A 19,803-nucleotide genomic window follows, 5' to 3' on the forward strand; every position below is an offset into this window, starting at 1 on the left:
TTGTTCCTGAGAGAAAATATGCACACACAAAAATCTGAAAGTACTTTGGAAGCTGATACAATGATGCTTGAATTCTTTGCATCCTGTAGAAAGGAGAAGTGATTTTAGAGTCTATTGTTTGCAGCAGAAACATTGAACAGCACTCTGTGAATCAAGGAGATCAGAGTCTGACATTAATATAATATTGTAATAAGATATGAGTTAGAAGCAAGATAATGTTGATACTATTTTCATTTATTTGGATAAACTTTGGTCATTATTATGAAACTGTTATTGATTTAGACTGAGTCCAAGTCAAGTCTCAACTTTATTTCATAAATCTGAGTTAAGCCTTACATTCTTTTTCACAGAAACAAAACATGTATGACTTAAGAGGAGGGAGCACTAGGACATTTAAATAGCAGTTCTTTTCCCCTGTCTACATTTAAGACGATCTCAACTTCTGTCATTGTTCATTTGACATCTCTACTAAAGGACCAGACCAGAACAGTCTTGGAACTGAAAATTGGTTGTTTACAACGTAGGTGAAGGCAGTGGACTGTTGCAATATTTCTGCTGCCAATGTTTAATCATCTTAACAGGCTGTTCCAAATAACAAGGAAGCAGACAAAATGGTTCATGATTAATTTACGGGCACAGATAAAAAACTCAAGAGGTTGAAACTTCCTGGAGAAAACTACTCCCCAGTGCAGCCTTCATGTACTGCTGGAGAATTCTTCATCTCAACAATAATAATGAGTAAAGCATTATTACTCTTTATTATTTTTTTCTGTTAAGATATTAAAAATAATATTTGAAATCTACTGGTAAGGTTGGCCAGACAGAAACAAAACATGTGAGATTAATTTAAAAGCTAACACTGGGTAAACTTTTTACACCTCAGTGTTCAAAGATCACTGAGGTTCGATTTCTATCCAATGAACTTTCAAAAACTCTTTCATTGTGCGAAAGATTGTCCAAATAGAAAAAGAGCAAACTGTCGATAATGCTGGTAACAACTAAAAGCTGTAACTTCCGAGGTTAATGAACTCATCGTGAGGTAGATGTTCCTGCTCAGAGCACCGAGTGGGAGGGGGGTTTTTCCACAGCAGAGCAGGAAGTTTAACACCTACGTCAGTGTTTCGGAGAAAAAGGCTGTTGTTTTCACTTTGTTTTTGCTGCTTTGGCTAAAATGGCAGCAGCGAGGCTGACTCTGGGATGGCTGATAAACATGAAGTTGGTTTTAGCGCTGCTGGTCTTACTGGGGCCCATGGGCTCGTCGTCCATCAGCCTTATATCTCAGGACGGGCTCAAATGCTCGCGACAGGTGAGGCGCACTGAGACATTCTTAATGATTCCTGTGTTTGTCAACACCGGAAATATTTATTTGGTCTTATTTTTCTTATTAAACTAGTGATAAAGGATTTCTTCTCTGTGTCCAAATGTTGTAAATGTGATCACCACTAGGTTGAATCAAAGGTTTAAGTGCTTAAAGTTTTAAACATGTCAAACAATTAGTCCTGTCGATGTCAATGCGATTAATCTTAAAATTTTAACGCGTTAATAAAACAGACTAATCGAACTACCTATTTTGATCTAAAAGCCTTCGAAGTGTTAGTTCACAGTAGCGCGGTGTGGGAGAGACACATGGGGAGTGAGAGCAAACAGTAACAAAAGTTGTATATTTTCAACATTTTTCAACTACCCCGCGTAGTTGAGCTCAAAATTTCACTTGTACGAAATACATCAGCCGCCCTGCTGGATGAGGACAAACGACTGTCGCCTCTTCGGACAAGTTCCATAGGAAATGAAAGGAGAGGGACATTTCTAAACAAACGTTCAAAACAAAATGACTTCCTTTTAATCCTCTTGGAAAAGAGAGGAATCTAGACGTGTGGTTTGAGACAGTAAATCCGGTAACACTTTATTTGAAGTGTTAAGACTGTCATGACACTTTCATAAACATGACATAACACCTGTCATGAACATGAATAAGTCTTCATGAATATTTATGACTGTTGTCATAAAGCGTCATTCGGTAAATAATGACACTTTTAATACAAAGTTGACATTATTCAAAATGTCTTTGTTATGACAACTTTACATTAACCAGGAAATCATTACTGTTTAAACTTTACCTTTAATAACATAAAGTTACCTAATTTTTAAAGTGCAATCAGTAATACTTTTAGAACAAATTTATATCAGTAATGATTTCTTGGTTAATGTCAAGTTGTCATAACAAAGACATTTTGAATAATGTCAACTTTGTATTAAAAGTGTCATAATTTACCGAATGACACTTTATGACAACAGTCATAAATATTCATGAAGACTTATTCATGTTTATGACAGTGTCATGTCAGTCTTATTCAACCCCCTTCAAATAAAGTGTTACCGTAAATCCTTTTCTTAAACATATTTTGAAAATGTGGTTTTTGATATGAGTTATGAGGGCAGTTGCCCTGGGCAGCATGAGAAAGGAGTGGGGCACACAAGAACTAGAAGATAAAATATATCATACCTGTCAGTTATCCCCCCAAACAAGTTTGGTACTACTTGTATACATGTACAGGAGAGTAAGTTTCCTCTAGTTTTTGTTGAGTACTGGGAGAATCCATTCCCTGCCATCTGATACAATATAATTCAGATAATTGTTTGTAGCAGGAGGGGCTTGCACAACTGCAACTGCTTGCATATTAATTCTTCAAGCTTACAAAGTTAGTCATAGTAATTAATCGGGATTAAGCAACAAGTGTGATTAATCTGATTATTTTTTTTAAATTGATTGGCAGCACTACAAACAAAATCTAGAGAACACACAGCCAAACTTAAATACAGTGATGCAATAAATATAAAGTATTTTACTCTCTTTACTATGCTGTAAGAATTGGCCCATGTCTTTTCTCACCAAAAACTTTTAAATCTGCTAAATCTCTTACACTCTGGATGGTTTTGCTCACACTTTAACTCTTGGAACGATTAGAAACTTTGCCACTTGACAGATTCAAAAGATTTTAATATTTCTTTGAATCCCTTCTCAGATTGATTGGCAGCAACAATTACTTCTCTGACTTCATTACCAATACTATCTGTCCTTGGGATATTGCTAAGATACACAATATTAACAAATGTATAAAGGTGGTCCTACTATGATCAGTTCATCAAGTTTTGTAATTAGCAGCACCTTGTTGTAATTTTCACTCAATCCTATGGAAACAACATTATGCTCTGAGATTTTCACACACAGCCTTTCAACAAAATCTTGACTGTAGAATTATTGTGTTTTCTAGACTTTAGGTTTGATTTAAATCATTTTAGAAACTTCTGTAAACTAGATCATTATTATCAATTCAGGAAAACCCTGGAACTGATCATGAGGTCCTTTCTGTTTTCTGTGACTGTGTAGTTACTCAACCTTTAAATACCATGTGTACAAAACACCATGTTTGATAAACTCCAAGATTTCTAATGCTGTCGTCTTTGTTCTTGTAACAGGATCTGGACTGTAGAGCCAGTTGCAGTGAGTATTTTTAATTTCTTGTTGCAGACATTTCCTTCTTGCTCTTTTGTTTATAGTGAGTTTGAAATCCAGAAGTTGCCACAGAAGTTGCTTTTCAACAGCATGTTTCACACTTATGTCTTTGCTTTTCATCCTCTCCCCTTCATGTCATGACAGTTATTAGATATACATGCTGCTCATTTATGTATTAGAAAAACTGCCATCTTTGGTTTATTGTAACATTTAAATTAGAACCTCATATAATATATAAAATACAAAGTATTTTTAGGATAAAACAAACAACAAAATAGCATAGAGTGAATGGGTACTGACAGGTCTGTCACAATAAACAATAAATCAATTAATCACATGATAAATTAAAAGAATAGTTTTCAAATCATTTTCATTTGGTTGATTTTTTTTTTTTTTTTTTTTTTTAACAAAAACTGACTGTTAGAAGTCTTCAGTCTGGTGTTTTGCTCCTCAACTATTCTTTTTTTTAACATAATTTTGTTTATGGAGGCTTCATAATTTATTTTATTTGTTGCCTGTGTTGTTTTCATTTTGGATATTCAAAATATCTTCCAGCTCCAGTGTTTAAATGTTCATTAGAATTTAAAGTTTATTGATCTTTGAGAATAAACTTTAATACCATTATTACTATTATATTACTTGAAAATGTTCTCAAAACAATAATGTTATCGTTTATCGCAATAAGTTCTGAGACAATTTATCGTCCTAGAACGCATTGTTAACATGACAGCCCTAGATACTGAGACATTTCAGTGCGTGTTTGTCTCTTTATGCAGGTAACTGTATGGACCCTGGGTGGCTAATCAGTCACAAGTACACCCCCAGCGGTCCAGACAACCTGCAGGTTGCTATAGAAACCAGGCTTGACAAAGCAGGAAAACTGCAGCCTGTCCTTCAGGCTAACTGGACTTTAAAGGATGATGGTGAGTCATGATGTTTATTGTTTGATTATATTAAAAGTATTGTTAAAATTCAGTGTTTATATGGATTGCAAATATGTCTAACATTGTCAGTCTCTCTGCAAAGTTTAGGATTTAAGTTTAATATTCTCCAGTGACCTGACTCTCACTGGAGTTTGTTATTTTTATTTTTTCATTCTCTAACATAGACAAAGACAACATTAACATCAACTGTGTTAATCAACAGGTAGCATACATTTCCTGAATGCCACAGAGCTTCATGTTCTTAGGATGTCCACTAATGAGCAGCTGTGTATTCGATATTCCTTCAAAACACGTCTCGACATGAGAAGCCCATCAGCAGAGAAAGTGAGTAGCTCATGTTTCATTTTTAGATCAGTTCTTTCCAAGTTTGGATACACCAATGAGATCATATGTTTCTTCTATATTTATCATTTTTAATAGAGTTGTCATACATATCAAATCACAGTTGTCATTGTAATATTAATGTGTGATGTAGTACAATAACAAAGTATTGCATGGATGTATAATATATCCGGTATATTTCATATAAAAGAATTTTGTACATAGATTTCCTTTGTAAACCATGTATCATCTTGAAGGGAACAGAATGAAACCAATTACTAGACTAATTATCTGCTAATATTCAGACTTAACAGAGATGATGAAGCTGGTCAGGTTTGCATTGCTCTCACTGATTCTTATTCAGTCTAAGTGTTCCAAACAGAAGCAGGAAACATTTTACTTGTTGAGTCCAGAATTCTTTCTTTGGATGTCCACTAATGACTTGTGTGTTTTCAGTGGCTGTTCTCCTCTGATGTACTGGTGCTGAATCCTGGTGAGGAGTATTATGTGTCTGTCTATAACATCCCCAGACCAGAGCAAGGCCACAGCAACTTTGAAGTCAACAGACAAATTCAGGTCCCAGGTAAGTTGAACCAGAATGTACTTGTTTTTGGATTAGGATTCACAAACCAAACCTGTCAGGAAGTCTTCCATTTGATTTTCTGTTGAGTTAATATGTCCTCTTAATCTGTTTTTTTAAGGCTGTGACCACGCCAACATGAAAAAGACCCAGCTTTGCATAGAGAAAGGTGAGTCACACTCCTGTTTCCCCAGGTCAATGTGCTTAAACCTGCTAACAGGCCGTGTAATCTCTGTAGGAAGTCTGTGGAAGCCTAACATCAGCCTGGTTCATGAGCCAGTCAACAGCTCCCTGGCTGTCAGCTTCAGCCCCAGCACCATGTGTAAGAAATACACGGTTCTAATGAGATGTGGCTCCAAAGCAGACACCAGGCTTGTGAACACGGTGAGGCTCAGCCTCATGGCTGTTACAGACCTTAGTAGACTTTGACAATAATCTGTTTCCAGTGTTGTACATTAACTCATTTGAATGAATATGTTTTGTGTGGTGTTTTTAGGAGAACACTAAACTTGTAGAAACACACTAAAGCCTAATAAATGGTGGAACATTAGCTGAAGCTGTTGATGCATAGTAGTTTCTGCATTGTAACGTTTATCAGACTCAGTATTCTCAAACACATCAAAAATCATTCTAAAAGGTAGTCATTGTAACCGGAGAGCCCTAATTTCATACTTCATTCAAATGAATGAGACATTTCGCAAAAAAAAAAAAAAATATATACATATATATATATATATATATATATATATATATATATATATATATATATATATATATATATATATATATATATATATATATATATATATATATATATATATATATAAAGTGATGTTATCTTGAGGAAGACTACAGGCATTTTTCGTTTAGTGTGGGTTGACACTGATCAAAACATCCTGGAGTCTGAAGCCACTTTACTTATCTGTGACCAGATTTCTCTTTCTCTACACACAAATGTTAGTTACTCTATCTTTGTGAGGACTTTACATTGACTTCCATTCATTTCTACAGTCTAACCCTTAACCCTATCAAAACTCAATTCACATCTGAGTGCTAAGCCTAACCCTTAACAGCATTTCCCATGGAGCATTGGGTCCCCACAAAGTAATATGCGTCAGGAAAATAGTTCCCACAATGCATCAAATACATGGTACATGTGTGTGTGTGTGCGTGTGTGTGCGTGTGTGCGTGTGTGTACAGGTGCTGGTCATAAAATTAGAATATTGTGATAAAGTTCATTATTTTCCATAATGTCATGATAAAAATTAAATTGTCATATATTTTAGACTCATTGCACACCAACTGAAATATTTCAGGTCTTTTATTGTTTTAATTTTGATGATTTTGGCAAACAGCTCATGAAAACCCAAAATCCCTGTCTCAAAAAATTAGAATATTATGAAAAGGTTCTCTGAACGAGCAATAAAAATAATCATCTGAATCAACAAAGTAACTCTAAACACCTGAAAAAGATTCCTGAGGCCTTTAAAAACTCCCAGCCTGGTTCATTACTCAAAACCGCAGTCATGGGTCAGACTGCTGACCTGACTGCTGTCCAGAAGGCCATCACTGACATCCTCAAGCAAGAGGGTGAGAAACGGAAAGAAATTTCTGAACGAATCGGCTGTTTGCAGAGTGTTATATCAAGGCACCTCAGTGGGGAGTCAGTAGGAAGGAAAAAGTGTGGCAGAAAACGCTACACAACGAGAAGAGGTGACCGGACCCTGAGGAAGATTGTGGAGAAGGGCCGATTCCAGACCTTGGGGGAAGCAGTGGACTGAGTCTCGAGTAGAAACATCCAGAGCCACTGTGCACAGGCGTGTGCAGGAAATGGGCTACAGGTGCCGCATTCCCCAGGTCAAAGGTCAAGCCACTTTTGAACCAGAAACAGCGGCAGAAGCGCCTGACCTGGGCTACAGAGAAGCAGCACTTTGGACCACTGTTGTTCAGTGGTCCAAAGTACTTTTTTCGGATGAAAGCAAACTTTGCATGTCATTCGGAAATCAAAGTGCCAGACTCTGGAGGAAGACTGGGGAGAAGGAAATGCCAAAATGCCAGAAGTCCAGTGTCAAGTACCCACAGTCAGTGATGGTCTGGGTGCCATGTCAGCTGCTGGTGTTGGTCCACTGGGTTTTATCAAGGGCAGGATCAATGCAGCAGCTATCAGAAGATTTTGGAGCACTTCATGCTTCCATCTGCTGAAAAGTTTTATGGAGATGAAAATTTAATTTGGTCTGGAATCGGCCCTTCTCCACAATCTTCCTCAGGGTCCGGTCACCTCTTCTCATTGTGCAGCGTTTTCTGCCACACGTTTTCCTTCCTACTGACTTCCCACTGAGGTGCCTTGATATAACACTCTGCAAACAGCCGATTCGTTCAGAAATTTCTTTCCGTTTCTCACCCTCTTGCTTGAGGATGTCAGTGATGGCCTTCTGGACAGCAGTCAGGTCAGCAGTCTGACCCATGATTGCGGTTTTGAGTAATGAACCAGGCTGGGAGTTTTTAAAGGCCTCAGGAATCTTTTTCAGGTGTTTAGAGTTACTTTGTTGATTCAGATGATTATTTTTATTGCTCGTTCAGAGAACCTTTTCATAATATTCTAATTTTTTGAGACAGGGATTTTGGGTTTTCATGAGCTGTTTGCCAAAATCATCAAAATTAAAACAATAAAAGACCTGAAATATTTCAGTTGGTGTGCAATGAGTCTAAAATATATGACAATTTAATTTTTATCATGACATTATGGAAAATAATGAACTTTATCACAATATTCTAATTTTATGACCAGCACCTGTATATGTTTCCCCTGCAGTACTAACTTTGCCTATGAACCTCTCCCCCAGGAGAACCAGGAGACAGTGAATGTAAAGTTCAGTCTTCACGAATGGCCAAGATTCTGCTGCCAGTTTGATGCTGAGGTAAATGTTTTCATTTTTTCTTCTGACTTCCATTACGTCAGCCATGCTTGTGTTTATTAGCAATACTTCTGCATCATCCAAGCCAAATATGAACATTCATTTGATTCTTCTTTTCCTGCAGATCATACCGTATTTCCCACAATGTGACAACGACTGTCCACGTCTAAGAAAAACCAATAACATTTGTAAAGGTACAGAATCTTGTTTTATGGCAAAGGTGGATGGCAGCTAAAATCTTTGGCCATTAAAACTTCACCTACCACTATATTTCAACTGGGACAAGTGATTTCTGTCTACTCTGTATCATTAAAAAAGGCCTTTTAAAGACTGGATGGAAACAGATGGTCAGCTACTAGAATAACTAGCGATACAATTCAGCATTAGAATTTTAACAAGTAGATAAAAGCGCTCTTTTGCAAAAGTTATTAATTTTTTTCAAGTTTTGGACACACACACACACACACACACACACACACACACACACGCACACACACACACACACACACACACACACAAGCAAAGCATCAGTATTCTAGTTTGAGTGGACGTAATGTATTCGGAGCACTTGATTTTCGCAAGTAATCTAAAGGGTATCTGAGGGAAACCTGCCTCAACAGGAGCTCCACTAAGGTAGTGCGACCTTTACTTGGTTATAGTTAGCAGTAAATGTAGTGACGATCCCATCATGCCTCATATTTGCAGCATTACATATAAAACACTAATAAGTTAAAGATATTTGCCTTTCAGGTGAACTTTCTGGATTAATCTAAAATGCACTCTAACCTTTACAAGTGAACTTAATATAAGCTTCTTGAATCGTTTGAATTTCCAAATTGTTCAATATTTCAGAACTCTTTGTGCAACTTTGCTGCTCTAATAAGCCAGTTCAAGACAAAAGTCATCCTGGGATACCTTTGAAAAAACTGCTCATATTCATATCTGACTGCAGTCACTAGTATACATAGACATTTTGACATTCTGAATGTGTAAGGTTGGATTTTATCAGACTACATTTGGAAGGAAAACTTTGTCTATGAATGTGACCCACTCATTCAGATACTGTGGTCAGTTTTTTTTTCTTTGTTTGTTATAATTCAGAACTACAGAAGCTTTTATTTGGTATTAGTTTGCTCTACATTTGATTTAATAAAGCCCAGGATGTCTGTCCTGACTTATTTCAGATTAAGTCTTGAGTACTTAAGTACTCAAAAGGCTTCTCAGCATATTATGTCTAAAATGTTTGTGGGTTTCAGATGTTGGGAATAAAGCAAAAAAAAAAACCTGGCTGCTAAATGAGAAGGACAAGAAAACAAGAATCCTCTAAAACTCTCTAATCGCTTGTCTTTTCTTCCCTACAGAGAAAACACCTCAGACAGACCCGCTTCCCCCTGGGTACTTGTTTGTTCCCATTGCAGTTGTTTCCATCTGTATCATAGTGGCAGCAGTAATGTGTGTTATTTGCAGAAAGCATGGTATGGAATACTTTTTTCAAATTCTTACTTTTGAACTTAATGAATGTAGGAAGTTAATTTTGTATCACTAATAGATTGCTTCGTCCACCTTTAGGTAAACATTACGTTGCTCCTCCATCAAAGGACGGTGAAACACCTCAGACTCCACTTAAACCACAACCCAAAGTGCTGGTCATCTACTCCCAGGACCACCACCTCTACAGGGAAGTAGTGCTTAAGCTGTGTGCCTTTCTTCAGGCCAAATGTGGCACCAGGGTGCTGGTAGACCTGCTGGACACCTCCTCAGTCAGCATGGTTGGCCGTCTCCGCTGGCTGGAGTGGCAACGGCAGCAGTTAAACAACCCGTCCGACAAGATCCTGGTGCTGTGCTCACCTGGAGTTCAGGCAAAGTGGAGGTCAATGTGTGGTCAAGGGCAGGTGAAACTGAAGGAAGATGTACTTTGCCCCACAGATGACATTCTCATTCCGTTTCTAAATCTCTTCCTGCCTGACATGCATCAGGCAGGCATGTTGGGCAAGTATATGGTGGCTTACTTTGGGGACATCAGCAGTGAGAGGGATGTGCCTTCAGTTTTCGACATTGGAATCAAATACAACCTGATGAAGCACTTTGAGGAACTCTACTTCCGTATCTTAGACATTGAGAAATATCAGCCAGGTCAGGTCAGCCACATCGAGGGAATCGGTGTGGATGAATATTCCAGCTGTGCTTCTGGTAAAGCCCTTAGAGATGCTATTGAAACCTTCCAAGCCTATCAGATAGAAAATCCGGACTGGTTTGAAAAGGAGTGTGTTCTCAGTGAAGAGGAAGTTATTTCTGAAGCCAATCAGCTCATTGAACCACTGCAGACCCTTCCTGTCTTTGAGTACATTCCTCCAATCAGAGATGGCCTTCCAGTCTACATTCACAACATTGACATTAATGAAAGCTACAGCACTGTTCACGTCCTTACACCTGAGTTAAACCCAGGGCAGCATCTGTCTTCAGTGGCAGTGATTGAACCAGCGATGAATTCTGACTGCAGACATCTGTATGCACCAAGCCAGGTGGAAGTGTTGACAGAAGTCCCACTGTACCACCACAGCACCGGGCCGGAGTCTGCTTATGTAGCTGAACCTGTTTTCAGGAGCCAGTCTTCTGTCCAACAGAACTGGGTGTCCCTCAGGGAACCATCATCTGTTCCAAAGTCTGTTGAGGGTGATGAAGCTTCTTTGCAGCATATGAACAAAAGGCTGTATGCCTATTCAGACCAAGTATGTTTGGCTCAACAGAACTTTCCTGACATAAGTTCTCTTGGATGCCCCAGTTCTGTTGTGCAGAGTGAGAATATTCCCTTACCTGAACTGAGCCTGGTCCAGCCTGTGGAGATGGAGGAGGAGGAGGAGGATTTTGACCCAGGTGCAAAACGTTCCAGCAGTGGATCTGACCAGGGCTACAGCTCCAAAGGATCATCCCAACATGAAACCCCTTTAGAAGAGGATCCAGTGAAGGCTTTAGCCAGACTACAGGAGGAGCTGTTCCAGATGTCTGACAGCTGATCGCCCTTCATCTCCTGCTCTAACAGACTGTGGTGAAGCTTTTTTACCCAATGCCAAGTTTTTCAGATCCTCAGAGACATTACACTTAATGCTCACATGTGACTTTTCTGAACAAGCGAACATACCTGGACCTATAAAGCAAAACGGACATTTAATTGCATTTCTTCATAGACAACGTAAAGAGAGTGTTGCACCTTTTACTTTAGGTTTCATTCTCATTAATTCTGCCTTGTGCCAAAGTCCCATTTCCTGCTCATGACACAGTTTGCTTGTGGAATGAATTCCCCTGTGTAGACATACTGATGAGATAATCTGAATGATTAAAATGTCTTAATAAGAAAGAAGAAATCTATTTTAGGTTCTGAGAAACTCAGAACACAAAATTCAACAAACAGCAGAGCTAAGAGCACCATGGTTCTGTTCTGTCAGTGTATGTAATATGTTTGGACTGCATACAGTTGAAAACACGTTTACATCCACTGAACAAAAAGATGCAAACAGACAACTGGTTTGTTTTCTTTTTATTTCAGTCTTCAACCACATAAAACTCCATCTTAAACTACATTGATTAGATCAATACAGATACAGTATACAGCACATCTGGAATGGAGATAGTATTGTTATAGTTCATAGTTAACAATACTATACTATGTATACATTACTATATAAATATAACAATTCTAAAAATCAATAGTATACTTAGTACTGATTTTTATCATTGTTTAGCAGATTGTATTACTGTTTTTATGTTGTTTGTGATGTATGTAACACGTTTCTCTTATAAATGAGACGGTGAGTCTTAAGAGATTTTTTTTCCTGTATAAATAAAGGCTTATGTAAAAAAAGGAAGTGAGCGCTCTGACTGCAGGACTCGTATGGATCTGTTCTGTCTGTGACAGGCTCCTTCAAACACCCAGAAATGGTTTGGTCCTGTCAGAACATTTCCCTACATGCAGGTTACAGCTCCACTGAACTCTGGCTGGATGCTTTTGGTATTAATCTGGGGTAAAGGTTGTGTGCTGCTGGATTAAGAGAATTCAAACTGAATTTGCTTTTACGCGTAATAGAAAATCTAAGTAATACATTGCATACAAAAGCGACAGATGGGCAGATGACGAGGGAATCATTCCTCACAGGAATTTTGTCCAACTTTCTTCGTTTGAAATGTTTCGCTGACTGAACTGGGGAGGAAGGTGAAGCCATACGTGCAAATATTGAGTTGAAACATTAAAAAAATTATTTTAGCACTGCCAGACCATTAATATTGCTGTAAATAAATTCAAAGAAATTCTAGAGCAAAAGTTTTACCATAAATCAACAGAAATCTGAAGATGGTGATTTTTATGGTTCTTTGATAAAGGAATCTGAACTGGGACATGATGTCATGTAGATACTGAAACAGAAACCAACCAGCGCCTCGGTCTGGAGCGGCTTCCTGATGGCTGAGTTATGACCTTATGTCTTCATTCAATTCATTTGAGTTTATTTATTTCAGGTCAGTTAACAACAATTATGAAGACATAGCAGAGATCAGATTGCACAGCAGAATGATGTTATTTATATTAATCTGGTCAGTAAATGAATGAAATGATTTGCTCTGTGGGATGACTGGTCAGCTGGAGGAGTACCACTCTGCAGTCATATTCAATAAATGAGATTATGCTTTCTGATGAGCCTCATTCGTCAGATTAAACGTACCTGGGAAATAATCTTTAAGCTCTTCTTAAACATACTTTTCATTAACCCGACATTTTTGTATTATATAGTGCTTTTTATGTAATATAATTTTAAATGTCATGTTTTGATTAACTGTAAATTTAAAATCATCATTATTATTATAGATATGAGGTGGAAAACAGCAGTCTGTGTGTAAATAATATATGTGATAAGACTCCTGAAGTAAACCAAGCTGTAATAATATTCTAACTTACTGAAGGACTCTGTGCTTCCTGCTCCTTGAGTGCAGGATGTGTTGAGTCTAAGCTGAACACTGTTCTGTGAAAAACATCAAGCGCATTTAATGTAGCAAAGATTCAGAAATAATTATCGTTGTCACCAGCATATAAAGCCATTCATCTCAATTATCATGAAATGTGTGCTTCATGCTTTGACCTTGACACGTCTGTCGTTGAATGACCTCAGTTAATGGATGGATAAATGAATTCCAGAAGTGGTTTTAACTGGACTCCACATGTGTTCACACAGTGTATGTAAATGTATGACTATGGTTTCATCTGGACAGCACTTTGGTGAACAAGGCCAGCAGAGTTCCAGGTGGATGAGTAAGTAAAACTAGATTTGGGAAATTAATAAAATTACTTGTCATGACAATAAACCAGCAGCTCACACGCAGAAAATAAACCCAGAATGTTTAATCTGCTTCTACAGACCTAGAAGGAGGAGGAATTGGAAAAAAAAACGTTTCTCCTGACTGGTCCTTCATGGATCCACACAAGGCACCAACTATCCACAACTTCATGTTCAGCAAAAGGCATTAAATGTATCTTTATTTGTGAAATATTGCACAAACTGCCACATCAAGCAGGATAAGGCATGACATTCCAACTTAAAATAAGACACTAAGCAACATCTCACATGTAGCGTTATCAACAGTTTATGCTCTTCTGACATATTTGGGTCATTGCAGTGATAAGAGCCTGAGCAGAAGGCAGGTGGACGTCTGCTTCACTCCTGAAGACAGTGAATGTCTTTTTGTACTGATGAAAAATCTCAGGTATTAAATCCCTTTTGTTAGAGACTAACAATATTATTTGTTTCTTTTGACAAATTATCATTTGAAATCACATTATTTTCTAAAGCTGTTGTCAAAGCCCACCTGTGCAGACTGCCTTCTATTTCAGCTCTTTACATCACTTTTCCTCCCTAGTCTCTCACTAAATGACAGAGCAAATGTACTACAAGAGTGGGATGCAGTGTTGGGGTAAGACAACTTGTTGATTATGGATAAATCAGAAACCTGCTCTCTCAATTAGGTTATGGAGCAAAACACAACACTCCACTGTGCAAATAAAAGCTATATGATTGGGCATCCTGATATCCATCCACTGTCTGTGCAGGGTCACCCTGGGGCAACTCCAGCAGTCATTAGGTGAGACTGCAGTCCGTCATCGACCCAGAGATACCAACAAGGCTGTTGTAAAAGAATATTCTAGTAATCGAGTACTCTATCCATTATTGTTGCAATTAATCGAGTAATCAGAAAAAAAACGGATCTCCCTCTTTCTCTCTCAATAAAACCCAGAAAACTGGACGTTGTGCTGCCAGCACTGAGCAACAACTCCCAGGCAGAAGTGAGAGTGCTGCCCGACACAAATAATGACCCGGCCGGAACTCGGCGCGCTGAATAATAAAACATAATTTATCGAAGCTTCGAGGAAGATAAATCGAGGTACTCAAATCATTCGAGAAATTGTTACAGCCCTCACACACACACACCCATACGCGCGCACACACACACACACACACACACGCACACACACACACACACGTGTACCAAATGGCAGTATAGAGACCAATTAACAGTCGTGTTTGAACTGTAGAAGGAAGCTGGAGAACGGAGAGAACCCACACATGCATGAGAAGAACATTCAAACTTCCATGCAGAAAGACCCCAACTGGGGATTTGAACCCAAGACCTTCTTGCCAGAAGGCGACCAACTGCCCCCTGGTGCTGCTCTGCATTCTGACTGCCAAATAAGTGTTTATTTTACTAAAATCACTTTAATTTAAACATTTCTGTTGATTGAATATAACATATTCACTATGACAGTGAATAAATGTGCAAATATGTCTTTGATATTCTTTAATTTTTCCCACCATCTAAGCTTCTCCTTCAGGGAAAATTTAAATGCTGGCCATGTACAGCAACAGGTGGGGGGGGGGAGGAGCACTGCACAGCTCTCTGCTCCACATGGCTGGAGAAACATTTGGTCTAAACTGGACTTTTAAAGCCACACTTTTTACAACCTTCATGTTAGGAACAGCCTCGTGTGTTTTAGGCCAAAGTGATGAAATATGACGTCGGCTTTTTATTGAGAATATTGAAGCTTTCAAGGCACAACCACCAGATGTTCTGTTTGTACCATTAAGTAAACCTCCTGTAATAACCCAGGTTACCGGCTTCATGCTCTGACAGGCACTTTACATTCTATCACCTTCATCTGAGACCAGAGCTGAAATCTGAACAGCTCAGTGGGGACGGAGCAGGCGGCCTATCAGATTGAACTCATTGCCCTAACACTGTGGCATCAGCCATGACAGTATGACACCTGCAGACAGAGGTCCACTCCACTGAGTCACTAAACTACAGACACACATTCTACTCTGGTTCTGACAAATCAAGCACAAAGCCACAGGAACAGGAACTGCTGCTGTCCATGACATCTGGAGTCAGAACACACGTTTTGCTTCTACGTCCAAAACTCAACAAGATCATATTGTAATTATTATCACTATTCTTAATTTGTTTGCACCAGTTTAATCTGAATGTGACCTGTGTGAACTGGTTCTAAATATGAGCTTGGAAATATGAAACAAAAGTCTTAAACAGCCAAACATGTCCTGTAGAAAATGGTTTAAAGTTCTACAGGAAGTTCCTCAGGTCCTTTGGTGTAGGGAAAGCAGAAATGTGATATAATCCCCCAAAAGCAACAAAGACTAGAAGAAGACTCCAGAAAGAGAAGAAAAGTTTGCTGACTTCGCATGATAAAAAGAGAAACTGTTTGAACATCCAGTTTCTAGAAATGAGAGAGATCCGCGGTGCTGCTGTCACTGTGCTGGTTTATCTTCATCTTCTACTAGTGGAAATCCTGCAGCCTGGATGTTTTTATCCGAGAAGCTTACAAGCGACCCTGTGGTGTTGTTCCCCCCTCCCCCGGTCCACAGCCGCAGTCTGCCCGCTGAGGCTCAGCTTGGCTCCCCGCTGTGTCTGCTCCATTCCCAGGCCAGCCTCCAGCACATGCACGCTGATGTTAAGATTGCGTGACGGCCAGAGTGTTGACATATCCGTGGGGGCACATGTCGTTCTCGGACACGCAATGGGAGAACTGGGCTGGGTTGTTGGTGCCAGTCCGCCTCCGCAGGCCCTGCACCGCGGCGCACTGCTCCAGCAGCTCCAGCAGGCGGCACGCCAGCAAGAAGATGTTCTTGAACATGAACACCGACACCGGCATCTTGTAAACATACACCTGGAAACAACGCACGACGAGCAGCGGAGCGTTGACCAGCAGTCCGGTGGAGAAGCGGGCCCACAGCCACCGGCACCGCAGCTCCGCCGCCGTCAGCTCGTAGAGCCAAACCACCGGGACCGCCAGGGCCACGAAGTACACCGTGATCACCGTGTACTTCAGGTACACGGAGGGGAGCTCGCCTCTGAGAAGCATCTCCATCAGTGTGAACGAGTCCAGCAGGTCCAGGCAGGTGCTGGTGAAGCAGCTCTGGGAGTGGTGGCGGGTCGGGCCGTTTAAATCCACCACGATGGAATTGATGAGGCAGAAGAGCAGCGGCGCGGACAGCAGCACCGTGATTTTAAAGCCGGTCACGCCGCACGGCACCTTCAGCGCGATCAGCTCCAGGATGGACGTCTCCAGGATGAGCACGACTTTCGGGGTGCAGGCGATGACATAGATGAGCCAGGCCAGGTAGGCGTAGGTGAACTCTCCGAGGTTGCAGCCGAAAATGGAGCTCTTCTGGTGGAAGCCGCAGGCCCGTTCTCTCTTGCTTCGAGCATTCTTCAGGAAAAAAACCCCCCAGCCAGAGATGACCACCAGGTCCGTGGCTATCCACGAGCACCAGTACAGGTCGGTGAAGAGGATGAGGTAGAAGTCCAGGACGCCGCCCTGGAAGAAGAGGAGAAGGAAGCAGAGCGACTTGTAGAACAGGCTCCTCCTGGATTTGTGCACCAGCAGAGGAGCGCTCGGCAGGAACTCCCCAGATGTCATGATGCAGGCGGAGAACAGAGGCTGGAAGCTGCTGCTGGTGCTCCGGGTGTCCCGGGTGCTGCTCAGCTGGCAGACTGCTGAGCGGAGGGAGGAGGATGAGGGGCTGGGAGGATGATCGCTGTTCTGATGAACGCCACCAGATTCAGAGATCATTGTATTTATGCTGCCGCCTCCCTTCATCTACTTTCTGCCCTTCTGCTGGTTTTCTTTGGGAGGCACGGCAAAGAAAGGCATGGACTCTCAGGGAATGGACTCTGCTTTTATGAGGTCCAGTCATTTAAAATGCAACCCGGACAGCAGGATGAAAACATCATGTCCATTAGCTTCAGTTTGACAGACAGCAGTGAAAGTGAGATATGGAAATCCAGTGATCAGTCAATCAAGTTTATCTGTAAAGCTCATTTCAGCAACAAGCCAGTTCATCGGGCTTTACATCATAAAAACACAAAGATACACTTATAAAACACAATCAACAATGGAGAAACCAATAAACAAATTTTGATGTCATTACAATCATTAATACCTCGAATATGTTGGTCAAAGTTTCATTTATCATCTTTAAAGTTCTGAACAGGTTGGTCTGAGCCTTGATTTAAAGGAACTCAGTGCAGCTGAAACACTGCAAAATACCAGAACCAGAAGACCTGAGAGGTCTGGAAGATTGATACAATGCAGATCTGCATCCAGCAGTTTATCACAGATCCTTCCTTCCCTCTGCTCCCCGCTAACTAAAGTGTTGACTTTCTTGCTGGTATTTGCACATCTCTGTTGTTCGCACACTTTTATTTTCATTTATTGTAAATAAGCCTGTTTTAATGCCCTGACAAAAAAATTGTTTGCACCCCCCCGCAGCTGCTGTTACAGTTTTTTGAGGCTATTTGACCCATAAAAAGCGTCACAATTTTAAAGGCCTGCATCTGCCTTGCTTTCTTTGGTTCAATATTGATAACCAGCACAATATTTACTGTTCATGAACTTAACATCCAACAGTCCACCTCAAGTATGCAAGTAGGTTGCTTAATTTTTTTGTATTAGTTTTAGATACTGAATGTCTCTCCCCAAGAGCAACAGTCAAAGGCAACGTGCAAATACACATAAAGCAATCCAGACTTCTCAAAAATGCTATGTAGTTGCATTTTATTCAAGCTGCAGCACATAACTTTAATAAAAAATGTTTTCTCCATATTTGTTAAAGCTGTCATGATGTCGTAGCCGTTTGTTATGAGACAGATAATCTGTGAAAATAATCAATCTCCTCCACCTCCTTCCTGAACTACTATTACTGGTTAAAGAAATGCACCGTTCTGACCGAAACAACCAATCAGAACAAGTAGGACAATCTTAGGACTGTCAATCAACTTCATTCACTCACTGCTAAATGTGCTAATGGTGGAGAAACAACTTATCACAAGAAACCGTTTATCCGTCGTCATTGGCAGCTTTGCTAACTAAACTGAGCATTCACAGTTCGAATCTGCACAGCTCTGTCCTATGCTAGCTGCAGCACAGAACAGATCGAGGGGGAGGAAGGATGAGCAGCACCACATGAGATTATGATTGACAGCACTAAAACTCTCCTGCCTCTGACTGGTTGTTTCTAGCACTGGGAGAAAGCAGAGGAAATAGATTTTTCACAGATTATCTCTCATACCATACTGTCACAAAATCATGACAGTTTTAAAAGATATGTGAAAAAAATATTTATATAAGTGACATACTGCAACTTTAATTTCACTAGGAGAGGTCAGAAGAGACGTGGGTTAGAGCTGCTGCTGACTGACTCATTTGTAAGTGGTAAAAGATACAAGGGACAAGTTAAAAATATGAAAATGTTGGTAATTTTTTTTTCCTTAATTCATTAAATTCTAGTGAAAAGGAGGCAAACAGTAGTTTGTAGCTAAGATAATTGTGCTAAATGGTTGATAATCTCACAGTCTACCCACCTCTCTTGGAGAAAAACTGGGTTATAAATTAACACTCTTGCCTTTTCTCTCTCTTTTCTTTGAAAACCTGATTTTATAACTTTTCTTAGCAGCATAGTAACTGCAACAGTCATTCTTGCTTCCTACTGACTGCTGCCAACAGTGTCACGGTGAAGCGCTTCAAGCAGGAACGAACCATTTAACACAGATAGGGGGGGGGCGAATATGGATGTATGTTTTTTGATCTGGGAGTGGAAACTTTAAATTTTACTGCTAAAAACAATCTTTGAAAATACAATATGATTAATTTTGTAATTAACAGGGCCCTGATTTTTATTTTTATTTCTATGAACAAAAAATAAATAATTAAATTGTGGAGGGCCCCCTGTTGGTTAGGGCCCCTAGAACTGTCATCACTTTCCCTCCCCTATACTGCACCTGGGTCCAAAAACAAATTTTGTCGTCAGAATTTAAAAACGGAAAGGTGTTTACATCAGAACTATCTGTAATCTATATAATTTAAGGTTTATAGATATAGCTGCATGTCATCAACATAACAGTAGAACTTTCTCCCTTGCTGCCTGATGATTTTTACAATTCTGTTTACATGTATTTGGAAAGCACATTGCCTTT

The 19,803-nt window shown here is 39.8% G+C and overlaps 2 protein-coding genes across 2 annotated transcripts; one reads left to right on the forward strand and one right to left on the reverse strand.

The window, feature by feature from the left end:
- Positions 1-1,086: 1,086 nt before the first annotated feature.
- Positions 1,087-13,369, forward strand: il17ra1a (interleukin 17 receptor A1a). Its single transcript, XM_014970688.2, has 11 exons — positions 1,087-1,306; positions 3,478-3,502; positions 4,291-4,437; positions 4,661-4,782; positions 5,236-5,362; positions 5,481-5,528; positions 5,598-5,743; positions 8,203-8,277; positions 8,399-8,468; positions 9,636-9,749; positions 9,844-13,369. The coding sequence occupies exons 1-11, from the start codon at positions 1,172-1,174 to the stop codon at positions 11,286-11,288; spliced, it is 2,454 nt and encodes an 817-aa protein (XP_014826174.2). The 5' UTR covers positions 1,087-1,171; the 3' UTR covers positions 11,289-13,369.
- Positions 13,370-13,649: 280 nt separating this feature from the next.
- Positions 13,650-19,742, reverse strand: tmem121b (transmembrane protein 121B). Its single transcript, XM_015010692.2, has one exon. It carries the CDS (start codon positions 17,426-17,428, stop codon positions 16,280-16,282), a length of 1,149 nt encoding a protein of 382 aa, XP_014866178.1. The 5' UTR covers positions 17,429-19,742; the 3' UTR covers positions 13,650-16,279.
- Between the last annotated feature and the right edge of the window lie 61 nt (positions 19,743-19,803).

The sequence above is a fragment of the Poecilia mexicana genome, unplaced genomic scaffold (assembly GCF_051168715.1).
Source record: "Poecilia mexicana isolate PSO_F unplaced genomic scaffold, ASM5116871v1 scaffold_23, whole genome shotgun sequence".
Classification (NCBI taxonomy): Eukaryota; Metazoa; Chordata; class Actinopteri; order Cyprinodontiformes; family Poeciliidae; genus Poecilia; species Poecilia mexicana.

What these genes read in the sequence shown, in the direction of transcription:
- tmem121b (XM_015010692.2), bottom strand. Translation starts at nt 17,428, where the DNA reads ATGAAGGGAGGCGGCAGCATAAATACAATGATCTCTGAATCTGGTGGC.
- il17ra1a (XM_014970688.2), top strand. Translation starts at nt 1,172, where the DNA reads ATGGCAGCAGCGAGGCTGACTCTGGGATGGCTGATAAACATGAAGTTG. An exon ending in CAGACAAATTCAGGTCCCAG is followed by an intron (nt 5,363 to 5,480) that starts GTAAGTTGAACC and finishes TGTTTTTTTAAG; the next exon opens with GCTGTGACCACGCCAACATG. An exon ending in CCAGCTTTGCATAGAGAAAG is followed by an intron (nt 5,529 to 5,597) that starts GTGAGTCACACT and finishes TAATCTCTGTAG; the next exon opens with GAAGTCTGTGGAAGCCTAAC.